This window comes from Gymnoscopelus braueri, assembly GCF_963280865.1.
Source record: "Gymnoscopelus braueri genome assembly, chromosome: 3".
NCBI classification, from domain to species: domain Eukaryota; kingdom Metazoa; phylum Chordata; class Actinopteri; order Myctophiformes; family Myctophidae; genus Gymnoscopelus; species Gymnoscopelus braueri.
Window position 1 is genome coordinate 31,896,206 of NC_137612.1, and position 26,147 is coordinate 31,922,352.

At 42.0% G+C, this 26,147-nt stretch overlaps 1 protein-coding gene across 2 annotated transcripts in view; it reads right to left on the reverse strand.

Moving 5' to 3' along the window:
- The window catches only part of asic1b (acid-sensing (proton-gated) ion channel 1b), a gene marked incomplete at its 5' end in the record, with an annotated part of 237,810 nt that overhangs the window by 50,101 nt on the left and 161,562 nt on the right, over positions 1 to 26,147 (reverse strand). The window contains one exon of one of the 2 annotated variants that reach the window (XM_080424272.1): positions 8,096 to 8,764. The exons of the other annotated variant lie outside the window; for it this stretch is intronic. Coding sequence (XP_080280398.1) covers positions 8,096 to 8,764 — 669 coding nt within the window. Of the gene's footprint in view, positions 1 to 8,095; positions 8,765 to 26,147 lie in introns of those variants that run through there. 2 annotated transcript variants of the gene reach the window in all.

Consider the following 26,147-nt stretch of genomic DNA (forward strand, 5'->3'; position numbering starts at 1 on the left):
CTAGTGCTACCATGAACTCAGTACTAAAGTAATGCATGGTGTCTGCATGGTGTCTGAATGATGTGGTAGGATGTCTCTAGAACAGGGGTCAACGTTAAAACGTTGTTTGTTTGTTTGTTTGTTTGTTTGTTTGCTTACAAATGATCTTTGCTAATAAAATGTTGGATTCATGTGTAATGAATCAAGTGTATTTGTAGATTTTTTTTTTAGACTTTTTTGGAAAAAACAAATAAGCCAAATAACGATCACATCGTTCGATCACATACAATTTGGCGGCCCTGTAGTGACCCTGAGGACCTCTTTGGGTCACGGAGCCCCTGTTGAATGCTGCAGAAGATCACTGAACATTCTCTTCCTGCTTCCTGATTTAGTGATGTTTCAGGAGAGATGAAGTGATAGGAAAGTAGAAAAAGTGCTCCTCGGAGCACAGGTCTCCACCAGGTCAGGTAGGTTATTGTGGGCCAGCAATGTTCGGAATTCAGTCATGACAATAGACATAATGTGCACCGATTTGCGTGATATTTGGACAAAAATCTGCCTACTGGTGGCGCGATAATACGCCAATGTGAAAAGGGTGGCATTTCTTCTGATGATTTGAGAATCTTCAAACTTTAGATGACAATCTTAGCCAATCAGGATGGAATAGGACAAATCTGACAGATCTGAGTTGATCACATGACTATAGAGATAATGTGTACATATGTGTACGTTTTTGTATGTTTGGACAAAATCTGTAGGAGGAAATGTAAAAAAAAAGTTTTGAAAAATGTGGGCAACTTGTTCTGCTCTGGCATCCAGGGAGAGTGCGTGCACAGATTAGCGTCGACCGGTAGCTGTTAACGGACGGACGGACAGACGGACACACACACACACACACACACACACACACACACACACACACACACACACACACACACACACACACACACACACACACACACACACACACACACACACACACACACACACACACACACACACACACAGACGGACAGGGGCAAAAACATAGTGTCGGCCATGCCTTCGGCCTGGCGGAGACAATGACATGAGATGTGACACAAGTTACACAACATCTGTGTCAGTGTGCATGGATGGTGACTGATTCCACAATCCACTGTTCACCACAACAGGTCATCTGTATGAAGGAGAGACTCGTGCTGACCACGAGAGAACCAGCTACCCATGAAACGACCGAAGGAGAGAAACAGCAACTATCACCTCAGCATCACGGACATACTAGCACACGCAAGCACGTGTTAGCACATATGTACAGTACAAGCCACAGAGTGATGGCCATCATAAAAGTGCTTGGCTCTAGCCTGTATTTATGTTTAATTAGTGCTGCAGTAGCCATTGCAACCTACATTTCCTTCCCCGATGTTGTTAAATAGAGGTGAATAGCTATTATGTAACATAAAATTCTGGTCTCTCTAATGACCACTTGCCAGCGTGCGCGCACGCACGCACGCACGCACGCACACACGCGCGCACACACACACACACACACACACAGTATGTGCACACTCCTCATACCGACTGCAAAAACGGACACCACCTTCCCCTTAACAGCCTCTCTGAAAACCATTGTCAATCGACGCCAAATGCTCCATTTCAGCTGTGGTAAAAAGCAGAGGTGTAGTTCTGTAAGAAGCCATTAAGGGCCAAGTTCTCAGCCTAATTAGCTGTAGATAAGTGGGCTACTGGCCCCACATCAGACACTTGTCATATGTCTTATTCATATATAATTGCTGCAACACGGCTGGATTATCCCTCATTTTCACATTATTAGGCACCATTAATCTTACTGCAAGAATGAAATGAAAGCCCTACTCCTTCATTCTTTGCCACTCAAATGACTCATTAGTATTGTGTGATGATGTATGGGTAGGCATTGAAGAAAACTCACGGCATACACAACCTTTGTACGGCCTGATTTATACTTAGTTGCGCGTCCTGCACCAGAAAATAGCAGATCTACAGGCTCACGTGTCACGATGCGGCATGCAACCAAGTACTATAAATCAGTCTGGGTTTCAGGATGCAGGATGCAGGTTGCCGTGCATCCAGACACTGACCGCTCTCTCGCAGAAGAAGAGTGATGAGTGCCTTGATTAAAAAAGGGTGTTTCGTTAAAACAACGATTCATCATCAGGAATAGAGACATGCATTGAGTGATAGAGTGCCGCTGTTGTTCTTTCTTACCTGGGTCACCCTGACTCACAGAGTCCATATACGGAGATAGATAGAAGGGTTATCTGAAGATTTAGAGAGAAAAAGGGGAAGAAAAGAGAAAGAGATAACAGAAAGAGGAGAGAGAGAGAGAGAGAGAGAGAGAGAGAGAGAGAGAGAGAGAGAGAGAGAGAGAGAGAGAGAGAGAGAGAGAGAGAGAGAGAGAGAGAGAGAGAGAGAGAGAGAGAGATAGATAGATAGATAGATAGATAGATAGATAGATAGATAGTTTCCTGTCTCTCTCCACTGTCACTGGTAATAAGGATTATGAGGGACAAACAACACCCGAGTAACGGACTGTTTGTGACAATGCGGCTTTAAAAGCGTCTGAGGTATCTCAAAGCCCTGGGCTCAAGGCTCAGAAACATTTTTTTGTATGTATTACATGTGTAAATATCCCCTTGTAGTTTTTGCTCATACTGTTACTGACACTAATGCATATATACTGTATAAGGGTATCTACTATCTATGCATGTGTATACCTACATATAATGTGTATCTACAGTATATTCCAGATACAAATGCCCCCATCATCTGCACATTTTCCCATTGCTGCTAAAAGTGTTTTACCTCTTTACCTGTACTATTGTCAAGTTGTTTATCTTTATTCTTCCCCCTTTCTCTTACATCCAGTATCCAAAAATACATTATTATCTTCTTGTTATACTGTATAGCATTGTTAGTGGAACATGACACACCAACATTTTTGTGAGTGAGTGACAAATAAAACCCTCTTGAATCTTGATATATATTTTTTACTTCTATAATCCACTGTGTAATCACTGGAAAGTGTTTTAGCTCATACACACCAAGAGCTCTGAGAGCCCCTCCCCTAAAGCCCCTCCCCTAAATGCCACTGGCGTCAGCTGTCTATGATCCTGGAGCAGGAATCAAAGGGTTCATTAGAGATCATTAGAGATGGGATTAAATGAATTTCCGGGACATTTATTTCTTGTACAAAAAGACAAGAGCAGTGGTTTCACTGCTGGAAACTCTGACAGAGAGCTTCTGAGATTTATGAAACACTGCCCCCTTGTGTTCACAGTGAGACATGAAAAGTCAAGTTGGTACTTAGATCAGTAGAGGGAGGCAAACATCTGCCAGAGCGGAAATTAACTTCTGGGAACATATTGATCACCCCAGTGATAAGATGGGGTGATCTTATCACTGGGGGGTGAATTTATTCTATCGATAAGTTCTGGCTGCCAAAACTGTTTGTATAAAAGAAGATTAAGAGAGGGAAAACGCTCCTCTGCGTAATTACTTTCCGCAATCTCCAAGTTACATGCAGTGTTTTTCATTTTGAGTACATTTATTTCAACTTAACTAAAGGAAGAAGTTCATCAGCGCTGGCAATACACGGCTATGTTTTGCATTACATATTGTGCACAGAAATCAACTGGAAATGGAGAATAAATGCCAAAAGAACAGCAGGGAAGCTTGCAGTCAAGCAGCATAAATATTTAATGATGCGGTGATGTCACCTCCTGGAGGAAAAGGAAAACTTTGACAAGAGCTTGCCATCTTCAAAACTGAGACTCTGTAATGACAAGCAGTTTATCATGGAGTCAATACTCTGAGAGCAAATGGATCAAACTCTATTTTCATCTAGTGTCATTTGACCCTCTAGATGGGAGGAGATACTGTAGGTGGGGGTGTAAACATCTAAGCTGACAATGCTGCTGTCTATATGAAACTGAACGGTAACTGGAACTGAAATGAAAGGCCCAAAAGTTCTGCAGCTGGCTTCATACTGTACCCCTTTTTATAGATCCATTAGGTCTAAAAGAAAACCTTTTTAGGGGTCATACAAAGCATTTAGTAAATGAATGAACCATAGAAGGACAAGCACAGCACTCTGGAACGTTCTCGGTTCCATATGACACCTTTTTTGGTAAGACTTCATCATCCTGGAGAAAAAAAAGGGCAGAGTCTGTTGTACTCTTTGAAACATCCATGTTTGTACTGCATATGATGCAGCTGTTTTCTAACAAACTGGTTAATGCAACACTATGGAATCAAATATAGATATGTTCCTATAAGAATAAACAAAACTTTTACTTTATTAAATTACCATATCTCTGCTGTCCGGCAGGAACCAGCTAACTCCAAAATTTTCATTTTTCAGGAAATGAAAAAAGTGGAGTTAAGAGGTTTTGTTCATCATTGATAAGAAAAGCTGAATGGACCTCCAAGCTCACAATGAGGTTGGAGGTCAAAAGGGAGTGGAGCCTGGAGTCAGCTAAACCAGCTAACTCCGGTGGACCAGTGAAAAATTTGAGGATCCAATGGAGTTAGCTGGTTTTGTCAGAAGCGCTTTTTAATGCTTTTCATTGGTTCAATATTTTTTTTACCAACACACAGACGTAATGGGTGTTCAATGGCCCTGATTTATGGGAAAAAATGAAAAAGCGTCAAAATGGAGTTAGCTGGTTTCTGCCGGACAGCAACGATATGTTACAAACTGTGACATTATTACTTACTTACGCAATTAGCGTGTGTGTGTGTGTGTGTGTGTGTGTGTGTGTGTGTGTGTGTGTGTGTGTGTGTGTGTGTGTGTGTGTGTGTGTGTGTGTGTGTCTATATATATAATGTACTTACCACACCAATACAACACGGCATAGGCTTGAGAATAATGACATTACGCTTTTACCCTGATACAATTTCTGAGCAACAACTCCATAAAGGAAGTGCTGCACCATAAGTATTTACTGCCTTGCAGTCGGGCAGTGCGGCCAGACCTGGCATTTAATTTTCCTCTCCCTTGAAAGCATTCCCTTGCCGACTGTCTGTGTGTCTATGTGTGTGTCTGTGAGAGCCTGAGGCCAGGGTAAACAGACAGATGCTCTTGAGGAGACAGGAGAAGGGCGAAACCGGAGCCGCGGCCCGGCTCTGACGGTGATGCTGAGTTTGGTGGAAAGGCAAGCCGTCTAATGGGGTGAGGGAGGGAGCAGGAAGCAGGGATTTGGATCACTGCTCTAAGGGGGCTCGCATTCTGCCCCAGGACTGAAAACGCTGTAACCTGACCCTTGCCTTGTCTGCAGGGCATCAACCAACCCCCAGCTATTGAACAAGCACTGGGTAGAAACAATTTGCAATGCGCCTGCTCTCACTCACACGCACGCACGCACGCACGCACGCACGCACGCACATACCCATACACATACCCATACACATAAGACACTGACACATACACAGGAAGATAGACCCACATACAAAAACATGATGTACAGAAGAAAGAGAGAGTTGGAATAGAGATAGGAGATAGGGAGAGTGAGACCACAAAGAATGACAGAGATAATAAAACAATCAAATAGCTCCTCCCTCTATGCTCCTGATGACACTAACAGGCCATTATCAGTCTCATTACTATAAACAGCCACCAGCAAAAATTACATAATACACAATGTTGTTATCAGTGCCTGCATGGCTGCCAAATTAACCCATTGCACAAAATACATAAAGTACTGTACACGCCACTAACATGTGCATAAAGAGCATGAGCTGGGAAATATACATGTAATAATGTCTGTTGTTGAGTGAGTGAGCTAACTCTCTCTATAGTTACAATCAGGCTGTGCACATGTTCATGAAGGATAAAGGTAACTTTTTAGCCAAGCTGCCATTATATCGAATTGAATGTTCAAGTATGCTGGCTAGTGGGGACCGACAACTATGTAAAAGTCAACATGGCTACATTATGCTAGATTAAATAAAATGCAGAGTAGATCTGATTTCTCGACATTCTGGATGAGGCTTACTTGTTTCTTTTCTTTAACCCATTCGATCAGGGAACGCATCTGATGTGTCACTTTAGAATTCTTTGGCTATTCAAAAATAGCAGATATACAAGCTCATAGCGCGGCACCGAGTGCCGCGCTATGAACTTGTAGATCAGCTATTTTTGAAAATAAATCGTGAAAATGTGTGCAAATCTTTGCATATAGTATGTATACATATCATTTTTAACTAAAATCTTTGCTTCTGGGGGTCCCTGGAACAAAATGATTTGAGATGGGGGCGTCCGCGGACAAATACATATCGTTTTGGTTGGTCCTTGGCATGTTTGAGAACCACTGATATCATAGCAAGATGTAAAAAATTAAAATATGTTTGCTTTATAAAATATATATATTCAAGGTTTTGCACAAAGTTTCACGATCCCCCCCCCCCCCCCCCAAAAAGCAGATAAAATAATAGTTATAGCTAAAAAAAAAGAAATCGAAAATGACACAGTAGGGTATGCGTTCCCAGATTGAATGGGTTTAACTTGGGCTCTGTTCCTTCAATGTGTTTGTATGTAAATCTAGACCCTGCGTCTCCAGCTAGTGCAGGAGCTGCCGGTGTGGTGCTGCTGTCCAGATCAGCTTGAGAAGAAATCGATGACTACATTAGCAGAAGACCGTAATAGAGAGGGGCTCAGGTTAATGGTCAAAGGCTGAGTTTCATTCCTTTGGGACTAGACAGGGAAATGAAACCCTGTCAATTGGGAAATGGCTCCTTAGCATTAGTGCGTATGTACACACCTGTGTTGACAAGCCCATACAATCAAATCCTCAGTGTTCATTTACCTCTGAGAGTGTGCACATGGTACCAAGTTACACTTGCACATTAATGCCACTATTGTTAAGATTTCTGTACAGAAATAATGTGTCTAAAAAGGGGAAGTGTGATATCTACACGCATTTACACTTTGATCTTATCTCTTGGACATTAGCAGTCAGAGCAGACCTGTCCATATCTGTGCAAAGGTCATGAAAATCAATAGACCGATGGTAGGATATTGTTAACACAACAAACTAATTTGGTATTCCACTCAGCTGTTGCAAATGCTCAAGGGAATGCAGCAACCAGAAAGCCTACTGCGGATGTCAAGAGACCAGCTCTTACTGCTCTGAGATTATAACAGAATGTTTCCTTCTAAGGCCGTTTAGTTCAACTGCAGATATCTGTGCCACTTTGAATAATGAAACTTGATCTTTGATTTGAACAAACCTTACTGAACTGGGCAGGGTGACTAAGAACACATCTTATATGCAACAGCAGCCATTGTAATAAGTGTCTGAATTAGCCCTGAGTAATGAGGGCAAGCATTTTAATTTGCAATTTAGACTTTGGACATGAAAAACGTGATTACTAATCTAAATTCAAGAGTATAAGCAAAGCAACCTAAACACAAAATAAAGTTCCAAAGTGCTAGCCTGGCATTAGAGCAATTTATCATCAATTTATCACAACAAACAGTGGCACAATCTATTTTCTGTCAACTCTAAACAGCCATGCTTTCTGCTATTCCCTCATACACACAAATCAACATTTCCCAGTCCCATATCTCACTAGAAATTCATCTCAAATACATCAATCACAAGTGTCAAATGTATAAGAGTAGCACAAATTGTTACTGAACAAGTAGTATAAGTTAGAATAAGCAAATTAAATCTACAGCAATTGAATCTATATTGAAATGACTGCAGAGTTTTTACAGTCTTTTTTCCAACCATCATTTAGCCATTAAGATTGAAAGCCCTTTTCAAGAGAGTCTTGGCCATGACATCAGCATCAAGACAACATAAACATTTCCAACAATTAATATACAAGAAGCTATCGCACAACACTCACAATGAAGAAATCAGAAAAAAATTCAGACTGAAACATAAAATAGTTTCATTTGCTAAGTGCTGAAATGGCAACGGTCCAACAACAGCACACTCTGCTGCCTAAGGTGAAGCTGTCCTATTGTTGTTGGAACATTATTTTCATGACATACTATTTGTTACTGATTTATAAAAAAAACAATAAAGTATGCTTACAAAAAAAAAGCTGTTACTTGTTACAACCAAGATCACCCAAGTTCTCTGATGCCTACCTCTCTGAAGTTCTCGGGGCCACACTCCAAGCCCCTGAAGTCACACTCCAGCAGTAAATCTTCTATGCGATGTCGAGTGCGGTTGAAGAACTCATCGAGGCTAAAGCGAGACCCTGGAGGGCGGTCGGGCTCCGGGGCCAGCGGGATACCGGGGGCCATGTTGTCCTCGTAGCCCAACATGGGTCCCATGAAGATGAGGTCGCTGTAGCTGAGCTGAGACTTCCTGAATGTGTTGAAGTTGCAAAAGGTGACGGCAGGAAAGGTCATGTTGTTCGCCACCCTCTCGTCAAGCATGGTGATGTGGTCGTACTGAAGGAAGTAGATCACCCTGTCCGCCACCTGGAAGATTAAGGCAGACAGGGCTAGGGTGAAGCCGATGCCCCACAGACCCTGGCGGATCCCACACGTCTTTTCCTCCACAAAAATGTGGTTGGCTCCGTGGAGCGAGCATCCGTCAAAGAACGCGGCGATGCCATCCACTTTGGCGTCGTCCTCCTCGTCGTCAATGCCATCCGGCTCGTCTTCCCCCTCTAGGTAGTCCCTCGAGTCCCCATCGCCACAGCCCTTCTTCACCCGCTTGTAGTGGTCCTCGAAGCCGTCCTTGCCCGATCCCCTGCCGGGCTCGTCATCGGCCGCAAAGGAGATGGTGCACATGATCCGGACAGGCATGGTGGCTGGATGACTAGGCTAATATGGGATGTCGGTATTAAGACAGATCCGCAGTGGCTGATCAGAACCTTACACAGCTGCGAAAGAAAACAACTGGACCGAATGACTCCCAACTCCGAAAGAAGTATGTTGTGAAACTACATACAAAACATAAAGTAACTAATGTAATTCAACAGCAAAAGTAAGGATATGCTTGTTCATAACTGGCAAAAATGGTTTTGGAAATCATCCGTTGAAGAATCAATAACTTCCACAGAAGCAATAGGGACGAAATCACAAGCTGCACAATCTAAAATATGCCTCAGTGTCTATTGAAGTAAAGTGTCAAACAAAACAAAAACAAACAGCCAATCAAATAAGTGCTTTCAAAATGAAAAGTTCATTCGAGGTGCAGAGCAAAGTCAAGACTGCATCAGTCAGTAGAAAAATCTGCACAATCACTCAATTCACTCTCATCCATTCACATCTGTGGAGCCGTTCTAAGGAGAAGGATATCTTCAATCTGGATCTGTCCTTCGCTCTGTGGGACAGATTCACCTCAGAAGTAGAAGAGGAGGCAGGGAAGGAGGAGGGAAAAGGAGTACCGGACACAGAATACTCCCTCAGAGCCCAGCTACAGGTCACCGGGCTAGGGCAGAGTTTCACCATTTACAGGAAGCACAGCTTTGACGCAGAGCAAGAGTCAGAGATCAGCAGCCAATGTGCTGTGTAGAAAAAAGCACTAAATTGGCTGTTTATTTCTGCTGAATTCAGAGTTTGGTATGAGCTCTCCTCCCCTCCTCAAAGCCTCGCTTCATTGTGGTTATGTAATCAAATACAAATATGAGAAGAGCTGAGCTGAGAAAATGAATCAATGAGTCATTTGAAGGAGATTTCCACAAACTCTGAAATGTAGTATGAGCCTTACTTTGTTGTCACTCTTGTTAGTATGTATTATTAACTGATAGTATATTTGATTGCAATTATAGAGTTTAAAGCTTTCTTCCTTCTCTGTGAAGTATAATGGAGATGTTTCTGAGACAATGTCTAGTTGTCTAGGTGAAGTGGCTCAGTGTCCAGCTAATTCCATGGAATGTTAATTTGACTTAGACCCGAGTAAACGTCAATTTAAAGGGTCAAGAGTGACCACAATGGAATGATCTGTGTTTTGTACTTAATGATCGTTTTGTTCTTTTTAATGGATAACAGATGTGTAGGAAGGAGGAGCTTGTGGAAGTGAATTGTATATCTAAGCCTGTCTCACTGTGGATGGACATTAACATTTTACTAACCCTGACAGGCCTGTCCTAATAAACCAAGCTTAGAATGATTCTTGACTCCTCTCCAGTTATTAGCAGAACCTGACCACTGAAGTTACGTAGTAACAACTCTAAAGCAGGGGTACTCAACTACAAGGGTCCACAAATCATTTTTTGAATAAGGCAAAGATCCGTTTATTTAAGTCGGTCAATCGAGCCAAGCTTATCAAATCGGATCCTCTCCCAACTAACCAACTTAATAAAACTGGGGTGCAGAGCAGCGGCGCAAATCTGGGTTGAGGCTAGAGGGGGTCCCCTGTGCGCGAAGCGCGCATGCCAACATTTTTATTTTTTTATTTTGCTCTAATCTAGCTAATTTTACACTGTTATGTTAATTCTTCATTATTAATAACTTACGATGCATAAGTGGGTTCAGGTTGTATTAAATAAGTATTTTTAATTATTTTAACATTTATTTTTATTATTCTAAATGACTCGGGGGGTCCAATCTGAAGCTAGGGGGAGACAAATCTCACCCGTACCCCGGATTTCCGCGTCTGGTGCAGAGTATGAAAACATACATGAAAATAAACATGAAAACAACAGAACAACAATTCAAATACTTTTTCACACCCCCTCCAAGAATCCCCAAAACATATATTTCTTTTTCTTCTTTTTTTTTTTTTCCCTGGGTCCACAGGGAGGTGTCCCGTGGTCCGGTCCTGTTGAGTACCACTGCTCTAAAGGTTGGGGGGGGGGGGGGGGGGGTGCACTTCTGTGCTTCTTTCTCTGTGTTTTGAGGTTGTTCTAATGAGCTTTATGGTTTGGATGAGCCAAAGAGTAAAGTAACGACCAGAACGACATGGGATTTAAGAGGAAGAAGTTTCACTTTAACGTGCAAAACAGATGCCAACTCTTGAATTCAAGAGATAAGAAGTTGACAGAACAGCCACTAAAGTTGTGGCCTAATCAAGAAATTCATTAAAGGTCTCCATTTCTTCATTGTTTTTCAATCTAACGGCTCATTTTGCAGACTACACTCCTATAAATTACACACTCATAGCTCTGAGCGGTTTGGGGGAATTAGATTAGTCAAAAACAAATACAACGGGTGGAGAAGAAAACGCATCTTAAATGGAGCCTCTCAATATTGCACGTTGAGATGAATGCAGTTTCCCAGTGGTGGTGTTGGTTTGCGATATGAAAAGGAAATGTAGTAAAATGATCCATCTGTATTGATCCGGCTCCATTAGAGCTTAAGAGGTTATTTTCAGAAACATGACGGTAATAGCAGGATGACCAGCGCTCCACCCGGATAATCTTTGCCAAGATGCTGGAAGCATCGATGAGTCCAAACTGATAGAAGAGATTTCCGCACACTTAGAAGATGACGGTGCCATAAGATGAAACCTTAGACCCATTTAGGGGGATAACAACACTTGTTACGGTAACCCATGACCTAATGAAGGTACAGCAACATCAAAACTATAAAAGTTAAAACCACATTAAACAAAAACACATTAGCTTGGGCGCCCGCTGGCCTAGCGGTCCAGGCGCATACCACATACGCTGGTAATCCAGCTTTACAGCATGTCGCGGGCTCGACTCCCCATACCGATGATCTTTGCTGTGTGTCACACCCCCATCTCTCTCCCCATTTCCTGTCAGCCTACTGTCCTGTCAAATAAAGGCATAAAAGCCCCCAAAAATATCTTTAAAAAAAGGTTAGGCTTAGGAAATGCTCACAAGAGACAGCATGTTTGGTCAATATGTGGTTAGCTGCAGCTAACTTAGAAAGACTGATGATGACTATAAGAGTGTGCCTTTAGCTGACGCTACAGTAATGCCTGATTCATAGATAGCCTCAGGCACCAAGCTTGACCGAACACAAATAAAGTCACCCCAGCTCCCTATGCGTCTGCCGTCTGCCCTTACAGTATGTCTTCCAGAGGAACTACAGTCAATTAATATGCACATAAATTAACATCCTATATTTGGCCTGAGATGGTAATTTGTGAAACTGCTGCAGGGTAAAGTGCAATGTGTAAGGCAGTGCAATAACCCTACCAATGAGTCCTGATTGTAATTCTATTGAACAACAATTTGACGGTTTTAATTAATATTATATTAGTATGAGCCAGGTAAAACTACAGGCGATTTAAAATTAAAGTGTTTGTTTTGACAATGCATTCCCCACAGTGTTTTTACCTCCCACACTCTCCTTGACCCTATCTGATGGATCAGTTCCTCTGTCGGCTGTCCATTCTGTTCCGTTGTCCTGAGTTCACCTTGACACTGATGTTGACAACCACCAGATGGCAGCAACAGCACATCAAATCCAGTTATTCTTTTGTTTCTTCTAATCTGAACCCTCTGACTAAAATTTTGCTACAGAGATTATACTGTATATAAGCACATTTGAAAATCTGAATATTGCTGAAGGCCATATAAGACGCAAGGGATGTATTTCCTTGTTGTTCATGGCTTCAGACAGAAACAAATGTGCTGCTATTTTGTATCTATTTATTTTTGTTTAACTATCAAATGGTCACTTGATATTATTTAAACCATCTATCAAATGGTGACTTTATATTGAAACTACTGTATAAGTGTATACATTCTGTGCTTAAAACCTGATTATAAATGGGTTGAAACGTGTCCACCCATAAACTGAATTAAATAGTTTGCCAAGTTAATAGAACATTTTAGTACTGAGGTGGAAATGGGCCTCATAACTGAAGTGGAGCAATTAAGATGATCTCAGAAAATCTATTGAACATGAAGCAAAAATTGATTTGTAGGCTCTCACAGAATATTTGAATCAACTTTTATATAAAAAATCAAATTCAATAGCGTTCCTCCATTGAAATAGCCAGAAATCATTGCTACATCCCCATAAGACCACTGCAGCTGCCGTCACAATCTCTGATCACTGCCAATGGACCTGCCTTTTAAAAACATAAACTGTAGCATCCCTATTTTGGGCATGTCATAATTCTGTAGGTGAACATTCAACAAAAATAGCCGATCTACAAGCTCACAACACATGGTGTTGCGATGCGTTGTGAGATTTGAAGATCGGCAATTATTGGTGAAGAGAATTGGTGTACAAGAAAAAAAAGGAGGGGACCGAGTATAGACCCCTGGAGGACCCCGGTCGACGAGGTAGACAGAATGGATTAAGTAGTTAATAGCAATAGTCCCTGAGCTCTGTTCTCTTCTCTCATCCTTATGGGGAGATATATTTGTGTTCTCAGCTTTGAACTGAACTCTCAGTACAAAAGACACCTGTTGTACAACAATCTTGTTTTAGGTTTGTATGATATTTGTGTGTGTGTGTGTGTGTGTGTGTGTGTGTGTGTGTGTGTGTGTGTGTGTGTGTGTGTGTGTGTGTGTGTGTGTGTGTGTGTGTGTGTGTGTGTGTGTGTGTGTGTGTGTGTGTGTGTGTGTGTGTGTGTGTGTGTGTGTGTGTGTGTGCGCGTGTGTGTGTGTGTGCGTGCGTGCATGCATGTGTATATAGCATGTTATTTAGACAGATGCCAGGTTCATTTGACCTGGCATCCTATAGTTTGTATAGTTTCAATGCACAGATGGTTTATTTTGTGATATTATACTGTTTAGACTGATGCTAGGTTCTTGGCTTACCTATGATCCTAGATTACTGAGGCACTGCACTGTCTCTATACATTTGACGTATGTGTTTACCTTGATTACTGTAAGTCGCTCTTGATAAAGAGCATCTGCTAAATACCTAAATTGTGTGTGTGTGTGTGTGTGTGTGTGTGTGTGTGTGTGTGTGTGTGTGTGTGTGTGTGTGTGTGTGTGTGTGTGTGTGTGTGTGTGTGTGTGTGTGTGTGTGTGTGTGTGCGTGTGTGTGTGTTGTTGTTGCTTCAGGTCATAAGGTGGCAGTGTTGTCGCGCTGTCAGGCCAGCTACACACACACTCAGCTGCTGTGGGAGAGGGAGAGGGGAGAGCGAGGCAGATGAGAGCAACAGCTTCAGCGTTTCCCTTTCAAGTCCCTTCTCACGAGCCCCACTGATGGCTAGGACCGACCTGCCGTTGCCATGGTTACCCTCTGGCCGCCGGTGTGAGAGGATGGATACATGAAGCCCATTACTCAGAACATGCTTGTACTGTAGGTGACACAAACACACCCGCGCGTACACACACACACACACACACAGACACATCGATGCATTGCACACAGACACGCACACACAGAAAGGCACACACCGAAGCACAGATGCACGTAGACACACAACCAGATGTATACATGGATACATACACACATGTACGCACACACGCACACATACACACACACGCACACGCACACACACACACACACACACACACACAGAAAACACATGTATGCTGACACATATATACATAGTATTACATACATGTTTGTGTACACATGCTCTGCACTCCATGCACCCCATCACTTAACGAGAGAGAACCACGTCCCCATGGTTACAAACCTCACAAAAAATGATGATATTACTGGTCTGGTGGATCAATACCCCAGCATGCATAATATACTTCATCCCCTGTGGGATTCAACAATGGAATTATTGTGAGCAGGAATAGCAAAGGAAAACAATAAAACAAGGAAGGAGGTTCGTCCATTTCCCTGTAAGACGGTGAGGTAGCCTAACAGTAGAATGCCGTTTTCACAAACACAATATTCCCATCACCCCTCTTCTGGTAGGGAGGCATCTGATACAAGCGAGTATTATAAACAGCGGCTCCCCTGCTGGGAGGAAAAACAATACGGAGGGAGAACAATGCTCTCTGCCTTTTAAGTGAGTTGTTTTGGCCATGGAACACATTTCTCATTGCGGTCCATGTGGAGAGGTGACATGCAACCGCATGACCTCTCAGAGGAAACGTCTGATAAAAGGAAACGTCTGATAATAGGCAACCAGCTCTAAAAATAATACACAGCATGGACGCGGGCTGCTTGGTAACAGACTACATTATTGTAGTCGTGTCACGTTTGTATAGATTTTACGAAAACAGCAGATCTATAAGCTCACAGCGCATTACGGATGCAATGCCTAGTGAGCTTATAGATCTATGTTTTAAGCGTGCAACACTGTTGTACAGCGGAGCATAAATTGGGCATAAGACTGACGTGACATACTTGGAACAGGCAGATCACAGAGATAGGTCAACAGATGAAAGAAAAGGAGAGATCTCATTTAGATTCATGACGAACCCGAGTGTAGGGCTTTAATGTTTGATGGAGGAAAAGGTCTCCCTACCAGGTGGGGTGGACTGCCTAAAAGTATTAACTCAATAGGTTTCAAAGGATGAAGAGACAGGGCTATGCACAGATGTTTGGGAGGGAAGGGCAGGGCAAGGGCAACCATACAAAAAAGAAAAAAAGAAAACCTTACAGACTGAATAAGAGCAGAAATTACAAGAAGAAGAGAAAAAAGCCTATTCATTATACTGTAGGATAGTATCACATTTAGAAACCGGAGAACCAAGGGAGTCTAGAACCAGTCTCAAAATCAATCAATCAAAAATAAATCGGGATGGTAATGTTTTACAGATTAGCCATTAACTGTAGATATGTATTTTGCTTGATTAACCTGTTAATGCAATCAAGCAGGTTGACACACGAGGATGTGATGTTCAGACCTAGCCCATGGTGTAGCCTATGTACTGATTGCAACGGTGTAGTCTAATCTTAAGTAGTGGGTATGTACTGTATTGTATACTGTAAATGTAGCCCCCCTCCTCTCTCCTCCTACCCCCAAGCTCCCACCATGCATGCACGAGGGTGCACATGCATACGTATTGAAACAATTTGAAGCATACTGCAACATTAAAGCTGCAGTACGCAACTTTCCTGTTCTACGATTTGAACCCGGGTCTCCTGCGCAAATGCTGAAATGTTTGCCACTGAGCTAATAGAGCCTGCCTGCTTGCTCTGGGGAGAAATTGAATTTTGAACTTCAGGTCAAACCAGAAACAGAAATTAAAAAATAATTACATAATAGACCTTTAAGGTGTCGCACATTTTAAGATTAAAATTGATGCAGGTGTAGATATTTTTTACATTGACTTGATTTACTGTCTTTTGGGCGGCTTCTGAGCGGCTAAGTAACCAGATTAAATAAGAATATGATGAAATAAGGCTTCTGCATATCATCTACATAATCACTAATTACATTATGTAGATTCATCAGCAGGCAAAACAGCAATGGGATTATCAGGGCCACAGAAAGTGGCAGTTGTCAAATCTCTGCAAGACTTAATTCTTGCATAAATTACCAACTGAAATAAATTACATTTAAGACAAAAAAAAAATGTACTCACATTATTTTGGAGGTAAAAAAAAGCCTTATGTCCTGCTCTGCCTTTTGACATTTTGGTGGTGACGTCATGACCACCACACACTACCAGCGGCACCACACTAACAAACAAGCTACACTTGAATGACAGCCAGAGAGGAGGGAGAGAGGGCTCTTTGAGTAGCTGTTTCCGTGAATGTATACCATTTTCACGTATAATGAAATTTAATAAGTATCAATATTGCAATAGCCTAAAAATTAACTCAAGGACCCCAACGGAAACAAGTCCGCAAGGACTTTTTTGGCCGGACCTTTTAGACAAAAGCATTATAAATGTAACTGTGTTGTTTTACATTCTTTTGCCTAATAAAATTTTCAATCAATCAAAAACCTACGCAATACGTATCACTGCTCATTTAGCAGTTTATCATGTAGATAGACTGCCCTAGCGTGGCTCATATCTGGCAAAGCGGGGCAGGTTTAACATCTCCGGAGAGAGAATGCGTGTGATCCCATTGGTTCACCGATCTGTCCGTCAGCCCCGGCCACGTCAACACAACATTAGGAGCGACGCCCACTGCACTCTGGTTGGTTGGGGAAATGAAACACTTCCTATACCCGGAACACCGACTCGCTGGTCCAGGCTTTTATTTTTTAGCAAAACTAAAAAATAAAAGCCTGGAGATCGAGGCTATCATGTAGACTACACCAATGGCAGAGACTGAGAGCGACTGCAGTTTAGTTTGTCTAGAGGGAAAGAATGAGTGAGTGAATTAATGATGAAGGCATAAAAAAGGGCACTTGGGGAGCAGCTGCACGGGGACCGTGTGTATGTACTGTATCTGTGAGGAGGGCTGACGACATAATCAACTGGCTCATGATGTGTCATTCACAGTTTGAGTCCATTCAGGGGAAGGTGTTTGACACACCATAAATAACTTGTTCACTGTTCGACTCTGGCCTGAGGGTCTCAAACTGCATCTCACACAGCAGTAGACACGACATGGTGCATGTCACAGCCTTCCTTCTGTGGACGCTAGTTGTGAGGCAGTGACATGCTGTACATTGCTGAATTTTTGTTGTTGTTGAAGGTTTTCTCCCCTAAAGAAGAGAAGGTCCACAAAAAGAAGTGCTGAGAACCGGTCAGAAAACATATTAGCTGTTATGGCTCAAGATTCTTCATGTTCAAGCTCCGAATGGGGATTGATGTGAATACATGATATATAGCAGTGCGTGCAAAATACTATGGTGCAGCGGGGTGAAGTCGACACTCAGTCACAGACCGAGGCTGTGCCAAGACTACCTCAAGGGAGAAGAGGGAAAGTGATCATTATTATTATTATTACTACTACTAGACCGGTGCCGGCCTACTCGGGAACAATACAAGTCAGGAACGATTCAGGTTGGAAATACATGCCCAACCCAGTTATGCAATACCCGTTGTACTTGTTGTCAGAATACCCGTTGTACCCGTCTGTCTGTCTGTGTCCCTTTTATGCCCATATAGAAATTTCTGTATCGGTCTATCCATTTTATGCCCATACATGGAGTTCCAAATATGGAGTCTAGGCAGTCGGTCTAGCGGTCTAGTCGGCATAGCGGTCAGGTCTGCGTTCTGGACAACCCGATCTCCATACAGTATATGCCTATATATGGCCTTATCGGTCGGATCGGTGGTTCTGGACAACCACTGGACCTGTGAAAACAAAATGGCGGCACTACATAGCTTATTTCACATCTTAGCATATTGCATATTGCATAATTGCATTCCTTGGCCCCCGTATTGCTGCTAGCAGCTATATTTATTATTATTATTAGGTAGAGGAGATAGTAGGACAGTGATCAAGCAGAATCAAGAGGAAAGGGCTGTAGAGGATGGTTATGAGCTATAGACATTGCATACTGTAATAGAATAACAGGAAATGGGTCATGACATTTACTGTGTACCGTGAGACACGGGTAAGAGATGGCAGCAAAGTTAAGTCATCTGCAGACCTTCAGATTATTTTTTAAAAGCGTATTGACTGATGAATTTCCCACAGAAAATACAGCTCCACTGCAGTGATTGTGAGTTATGTGCCTTGCTTAACCACATGAACCCTATTCTGGGCATCGCAACGTGTCGCAATGTGAGCTTGTAGATCAGCTTTCTTCAGCGATCTACAAGAGGGAAAAAAGGATGGGACCAAGTACAGACCCCTAAGGGACACCGGTCAATGAGGGTTTAAGTGGTAAAGCGCTTTTCTCAAGTTGTTATAGAACAAGTAAGCATTACTCTTCCCCTTTCATTTACCATACATTTTTAGGCTACCAAGCCAGTCTGGGTATCCAGCATGCACTGTAGGGTCCTCCAAGTCACAAGGCGGCTTTTTCCAAACATCATGGATAGCACACAATCAAGCAAGCAATACCAACACCCCGGCAGACGAGCGAAATCAACAAAAATTTGTTTGATTTAAAAAGTCTGTTTGGGGACTCTTCAGTCAAAAGCATGAAATTCAACCTCCTCATTTGATTGATTGAAACCTTTATTTCATGGAAATCCATTGAGACCAGGGTCTCTTTTTCAATGGTGCCCTGTGTACAAAAATACATTTACAACAGTGGTTTTACAAATGTGACAAGGACAACAAGGTACATATAAAAAATAATAATAAAAAGGTTGCAAGTTATATACTAAACCATATATTACACCAAGCAGGTGCATAGATCTTCTACCAATATAAGGTCAGCTAAAAATCTTTTAAAAATAGCAAAAGAAACAAGGACACCTAACTTCAGCTTTTCTTGACATTTGTTCCATATATATGGAGCATATACACTGAAGGCTGTATCTCCCAGTTTAGTACTGGTTGTGGGCACCTTCAGCAAAATGTTATTATCTTGAGATCTGGTACCATGACTTGAGGTATTGGGTTCTAACAGTTTTGTCAGATACAGGGGCAGTTTGCCAAGTAGTGCCTTGTATGTAAACAGGGTGACATGTTGCTTCCTTCTTAGAGCCAGGGAAGACCATCCTACTGAGGTGTACAATGTACAGTGATGAGTCCTGAAACCTGCACCTGTGATAAAGCGGAGTGCACTGTGATAGATTGCGTCCAAGGGTTTTAAAGTGCTGTCTGCGGCATGCATATATAAAATATCTCCATAGTCAAGTATTGGCATGATTGTAGCTTGAATGACCCTCTTTCTATTTTCTTGAGAAAAGCAAGCTCTATTTCGGTAGAGGAAGCCAATTTTAGGTTTAATTTTCTTAGCTAGATTTGTTAAATGAGTTTTAAAAGAAAAGTCCTCATCTAGCCAAACCCCTAAATACTTATAAGATGAGACTTGCTCAATCTGTGCCCTGCTCAGGGTCAATATAGGGTCACTTGTTTCCACCTTTCTTTTGTCAGAAAACCTCAAAAACGTCTTACCTACATTTAGAGACAGTTTAAGACCAGCTAGAGCTTGCTGAATAATATTAAAAGCAGATTGTAACCTTGTTATAGTTTGGCTGCTGGTTGGTGCTGAGGTGTAAAGTATTGTGTCATCAGCATATAAATGTGTTTTGCAATGTTTTATATTCTTAGAGATATCATTTATGTAGATGGTAAATAAGATGGGTCCAAGTATAGATCATTAATGTCTCTTTGTTGTCAGCAACAACAAAGCAGCTTCCTAGACTCTCTGGTGACATGTCTTCTTCTGTAAACCTCAAGGCTAATACTTCTTCTTGTCTACAGCTTCATTGGTGCCTTCCCTTTCAGCACTTTCTCTACCGTCCCAGCAACGTTATATCTTTTTACTTTACTTCCTGGCTTCTTCTTCACTTCCACCCACCACCGCAGCAGAGCTGAGTGGGCCTGTCTTGCTGACGGCTATGAATGTGTATGTACAGTATGAATGTGCTTGATCTTGGTTTATCCTCCTTACGGTGTCCTGCGGCGAAAATACACAATCTACAATTCTGCGACGTGTTGTGAGCTCCGTCGTACGACAGAGCATAAATCAGGGTTCGGTGCCGATGACTCAGGGAAATGAGAGGGTAAATCACAGAGCGGAGCATTGTAGGTGCATTGTGTTAAGCGGCGGCGGGCACAGCAGAGCTGTTCTTGTAGGGCTGAGGCCAGAGCCACTGACCTGAGAGCTGTTATCTATCGATAAACTTGTGGCTGAGGCGCCGAGCCAAGGGGCGACAAACCGTGCCGAAACTGAATACGGAGTGAGGGTAGAGCGGAAGAGAATAGGACAGTGTAGGTGACCGTGGGCGAATGCCTTAATAGAATGGAACCATACTGCAAAGTGAAATCCTTTTTGAGTTAAATCAACAGTTAAGGATTTTACTGTGTGTCCTGGCTCTCTGGTGTGTGAAGTGTTGACATGATGTTATGATGTGTAAAATTCATAGCACAAGGAGGCACTTACTGAGGGCCAGGTCACATACAGTACTTCACTGGCGGTGTTTGTGTCACTGAGTGCTTTTGGAGCAAGGGAGCAATGTAAGGGAGGGAGAATTACATTTTTTTGCGTATTTATATAAATTTTTAGGCTTTTTAAAATTAATCGTACAGACAGAAATCAGAGAGGGGGAAGACATGCAACACACGTCTACTACTGGATATTATATCTGGCAACTACGGGCACACCCAGGTTTTGCTTATTTATGGTGTTGGGCCTGAGTCATCTAGAAGAGGGTCTGTGCACACCAACTGGACCGATCAGTGCCACATTTCTTGTGCAAGCTGCCAGTAGGACAAGGAAGTACTGGGGTGTAACGGGCTGAAACGTTGGCCAAATATGGAGCCGACTGATGTAATAGTACTGGTGGTTCAGACAGTCTGAGATCCATGTGGAAGCCATGCTGTTATTAGACCCGGTCCTATAACTTCTGTTATTGTATGTTTACTTTTTCTTTTTCTTGGGGTCCCACCACTGAAGACTTAAATTGCTCATGAAAAAATATTGTCAAGCCTTTTTGGATTGAAATGAATTGAGAGATACAGAGAGAGAGAGAGAGAGAGAGAGAGAGAGAGAGAGAGAGAGAGAGAGAGAGAGAGAGAGAGAGAGAGAGAGAGAGAGAGAGAGAGAGAGAGAGAGAGAGAGACACACACAGACAGACAGACAGACAGACAGACAGACGGCAAGACAAAGAGAAAAGTGTAAAAGAGACGGCAAGTATATGAGAGAGGGAACAGAGTGAAAGATGGAGAGAGTTAACAGAGAGAAAGAGAGATAAAGGGGAGCAGATAGAGACATTTACCACTCATTAGGGTCAGTGCAATTAGCGCTGTATTGAAGTGACTCCACAGGGAGAGATGGAGACCAGATGGGTCTATAGCGGCAGCAGACAGATGCTTCCACAATCAATGGCACCATCCTATGGACGCTTCAAGAATCAATGGAACCCATCGAAGCATCGGCCTGTTCAGATCACAGACAGCAACATTAGACACACCTCCCTTTCGTCTCTCTCCCCCCTCTCTCTCTCTCTCTCTGACTGATGGAGAGAACAGAGAGGGGTCAGGGGGTAAAGATAGCTGGTCTTTGATCGTTGCCTCTGTTCTCTACCGGATTCGACCGTGTCTCTAGGCTCCCCTCCGAACGTGATTATCACTCAATGCACTCCATTACCCCCACTGTAAGCCCTGCCTGCTCCTGGCTCCCTCTTCCCTTTCAGGCATTCTAACTCTCTTGCCGCTTTCTTCCTTTCTTTCTCTCTCTCTCTCTCCCCCTCTCTCTCTCTCTCTCTCTCTCTCTCTCTCTCTCTCCTTGGTCCCACTTCATCTCCCTCACAGTTTGTCTCCTTCCCCTTCTCTTACTCATTTCTCTCTGTCACTGTCTCTTTCGCTAATATGAGCACCAGTCAGTCGGGCAGCAGCGGCATGACTTTTTAACGGAACAGCTGAGTGGAACACAGTTATCAAGCCGAGCGGTTTGAACGTGCAACATTTTCATGAAGCCAATTCATCAGGGTCGGACAGATTCACACAGCATGACCATCTTTTCAATAAGAACCCCTACCGCTGCCAGGCAGCATCAGTAACTAGCATGCAACACGTCATACATACTGTACCAACACGGGCTAAGCATTCTCTGTCCACATGCATGCGTTTAATCAGTCATCTAGTGTCACAACTTCGATTAAAAAAACAAAAACAGACAGAGATTTGTGGAATTTATGGATGAGTTTGGTTACACATGGATGTAAACTGCAACTGGTTGGCATAGAGACACACGGCACAACTTGGGTTAAGGGAGAATGGTGTAGTGCAGGGCAGCCCATAACAATTTCATATATAGATATTTTTTTCAATTATTGTTTGCTAAAATATTCTGATGCTAGCACTTTTGATACACAAATGGAGTGATTTTATACTACTGTATGTTGTGGATTGTGTATTGAGATGACAGACATGCCACGTTAAAAATGACAAATTAAACCTTCATTAGAACACAAAACAAAATCACTACAGCCTCAGCCGTCAACCATCGGAAAGATATGCTTGTAGATCAGCTATTTTCATCATATCGTCGCTGTTAGGTGGAAACCTCCAAAACTGTTTCAGAATTCAAAGTCAAAGCAGCAAAAATAACAGAAAACTCAAAATTGAGCTTGTAGATCGGCTTGTAGATCGGCTATGCTCCCTGTGTTTCTGTTTTGGCTCCCTAGCCTCATAGTTAGAGTTTCCTAAGTGCCATCTCAGGTTATGTTCTGCCTGCTTTACCTGTGTGCTTGACTGTCCATAGACTCCTTTTGTAATTGCCCCTACACAAATGGAGGGACTTTAGTTTGTACATTAAATGTCTCACATTAAGGGTAGTATTCAAATATTTGTGCCACATCCCGACTGCCTGCACAAACAAGGAAGTTGCTATGCAAGTGAATGGAAGGTCTCGCACGATGAAAATTGTAAACACGCCGTTGTATATGTGAAATCAATATTGAGCAAATTCACAACAAATTCGACCTTATAAGACAATTTTATTGGCACAGTAATACTGATACATGCAGTCGTAGGTGTGTGTTTATAGAGAATTTTACAACAGCTTTGAACGTGGCTCAGCTAATCATAATCAAGGACGGAACTATCCATTTTATAAGCAAGCCGAGTTGGCTGGATGTAAACTGCACCTGGAGTATCTCTAGTTCAATGATTCTCAAAGGGGGTCCAGGGACCCTAAGGCCTAAGGAGTTAGTGTCGAAGTGTCCTTGAGCAAGACGCTGAACCCCTAATTGCTCCCGATGAGCAGGTTGATGCCTTGCATGGTTTCCTCCGACATCGGTGTATGAATGTGTGTGTGAATGGGTGAATGTAATGCACAATCTATGTAAAGCGCCTTGGATAAAAGCTCTATATAAATTTACCATTTAAGGGTTCCTTGAGGGTGATCCAAATGGACCCTTACAGGTCTGTAGAGTGTACAAATGGAATCAAATGGACCTTTAAGAGAGTGTACAAATGGAACCCCCACATTTGTACACTAATCTTTCCAGTTGTATACACTTAAGTTTGAAGAACCACGGTTCTAGTTTATATACAGATGTGATGCGTTGTGAGCTTGTAGATCGGCTATTCTCGCAAGCAAAGATGCCATACGAAAAAGTATGAATCAGGCTTAAGGATTGCTACCCTGTGTTTCTGTCTTGGCTCCCTAGCCTCATAGTTACTGCATGTGTTGTAGTTTCCTGAGTGCCATCTCAGATTGTGTTCTGCCTCCTTAACCTATGTGTTTGACATTGTGCCTGTCCCTGGACTCTGGTCTATTGCATTCTCTCGCTTTGGATTTGTTTGTTTGCGCTGCTTCCCTGGTTACGACCTCTGCTTTACCATCCTGTAAGCCTTTTCCCTTTATGTGTTTCAATAAATTCTCATCGGCTATTTTCAGCAAAGATAGTACAGCACAAAAACAGGGGGACTCTAGTATAGAGCCATGGGGTACTCCGGTCAACCAAGTGTAGGGTTTAAGTGCATATAATGTCAACATAAAGCATAGGCCAGATTTGAAAAGCGTTGGGTCGTGTCTATGTCTCACATCTATTGCGATTTATTCTTTTTGGCTTCAATTACTTTAATAAAGCAATAAGCCTCAAGAGGCGGGTGGTTTACAGTGATTTTAGAACAGCTGAGGAGCGTTAGGCATGATGTGGAGTGGAGTACCTAAAACCCCCTTAGCTGTTCTGTAAACCACGGCTCGTGTGGCTTATTGCTTTTATAAAATGGTTAATATAACACATTTGGCATGTAAATCATAGAGATATCCCAGTTTAAAAGTTTTTTTCAATAACGGTGGCTACATAATTGGAGTGTTGGGGGCCGACGCCAAAATGACGTCGGCACCAGAAATGTAAAATTAATTTAAAAAAAAAGTTTAATAGTGTTTAGAGAAGTCAAAAACACATTTACGTGGAATGGTTATTGTGAAAAATATACCAGTGGAAGATTATATCAAAAAATATTGTTTGTTTAATTGAAAAAGTAACACAGCATGACATTAAGTTTCACTAGACTGAGTTGTGCAGATCTTGGCTAAAGCACGCAGATGTACTGTAGTAGTATACATGCCAAAGTTGGGTCAGGTCAGAGGTCCATTTCAACTTAGGGACCAGTCGAAATTTACATAAGGGGGGGCATGGAGGAAATGTATGTGCCCTGATCTAAAATGCCATGACCCTCCCTTTGACAAAAAAAAAAAATCAATGACCCTCCCCAAGTGATTACAAAAAAAAGAGTAACCCTCCCCGCCTAGAAGTGTCACGATATATTGTGTCACGATATAGCCTATCGTGGTATTAAAATGTGATGATAGGTATTGTCATGATGTCATACTGTATTTTAATACAAAAAAAAACACTTTCTTTTTTTTTGCCGGTGAAAGTTAGGAGTTTTTACTGTATGATATGAAATGTAAAGCTTATCATAATCATAGTAATTATTAATCATGTCCTCCATCATATTCAAGGTATTTTGGAGAGAAATGAAACAGACTCCAGTCAGTCACTTTCAGTTTAAAGCACTGCAGAGGGGAGGTGTTGTGTGTCAGCTGATGCTCGTTGACGCTCGTTAATGTGACATGCATCTGCACTCTCAAATAGGCCTACATCTAATCTAAGATTGTATTATACTGTATCTGGTATTATAGATGTTTTTTAGCTGTTGGAAATAACTACGCTGCACTTGGTTGGTAAAGTCCAGATGACAAAAATATGAGGTTTGTGGAATTTATAGTTATGCAGTCAGTCTTATATTATATTATATTTGTTATATTAGTGTCTATCTGTCCTCTGAAACAATGGGTTTATAGTTAGTGAGAACTTCACTTCTCCATTAAGCTTGCACAAATGTATTTATTTGTGTGTACAAAGCACTTTGTAATTGTTTCTAACTTGCTTTATAACGTTATTTATAAGATGATGGCCAATGTTGATGATACATGAGAAAAGAACATTAATAATATATCATATCGATATCATGCCCAACATCATGTATCGTATTGTGAAATTCTTGACACCCCTAACCCTCCCCATCAAATACAACATGACATTTAAAACTGATATGTCCAATGTTTTGCTTTCCACATTGATTAGAACATTGCTGTAGTGTAGTCAGTCTTGTTAAATGCACAGTGTATCTGTAGTAGTGGTAGCAGAATGGATAGTGTTCTCATCTTACATGTGGGAAACCCATTGAATCCTGGTCAGATTGAAGAAAGTTGAATATTTGGTAACCAGTAGTTTAAAACTTTTGTCACTCTGCCCTTTTAATTATCAACTACAGTGACTACAACTACACTGTTGCCTACATAAAACAAATTAGGCTATCAATTATGGCCTGATGCTTCTGGTTTTACTTGTGGAGCTAG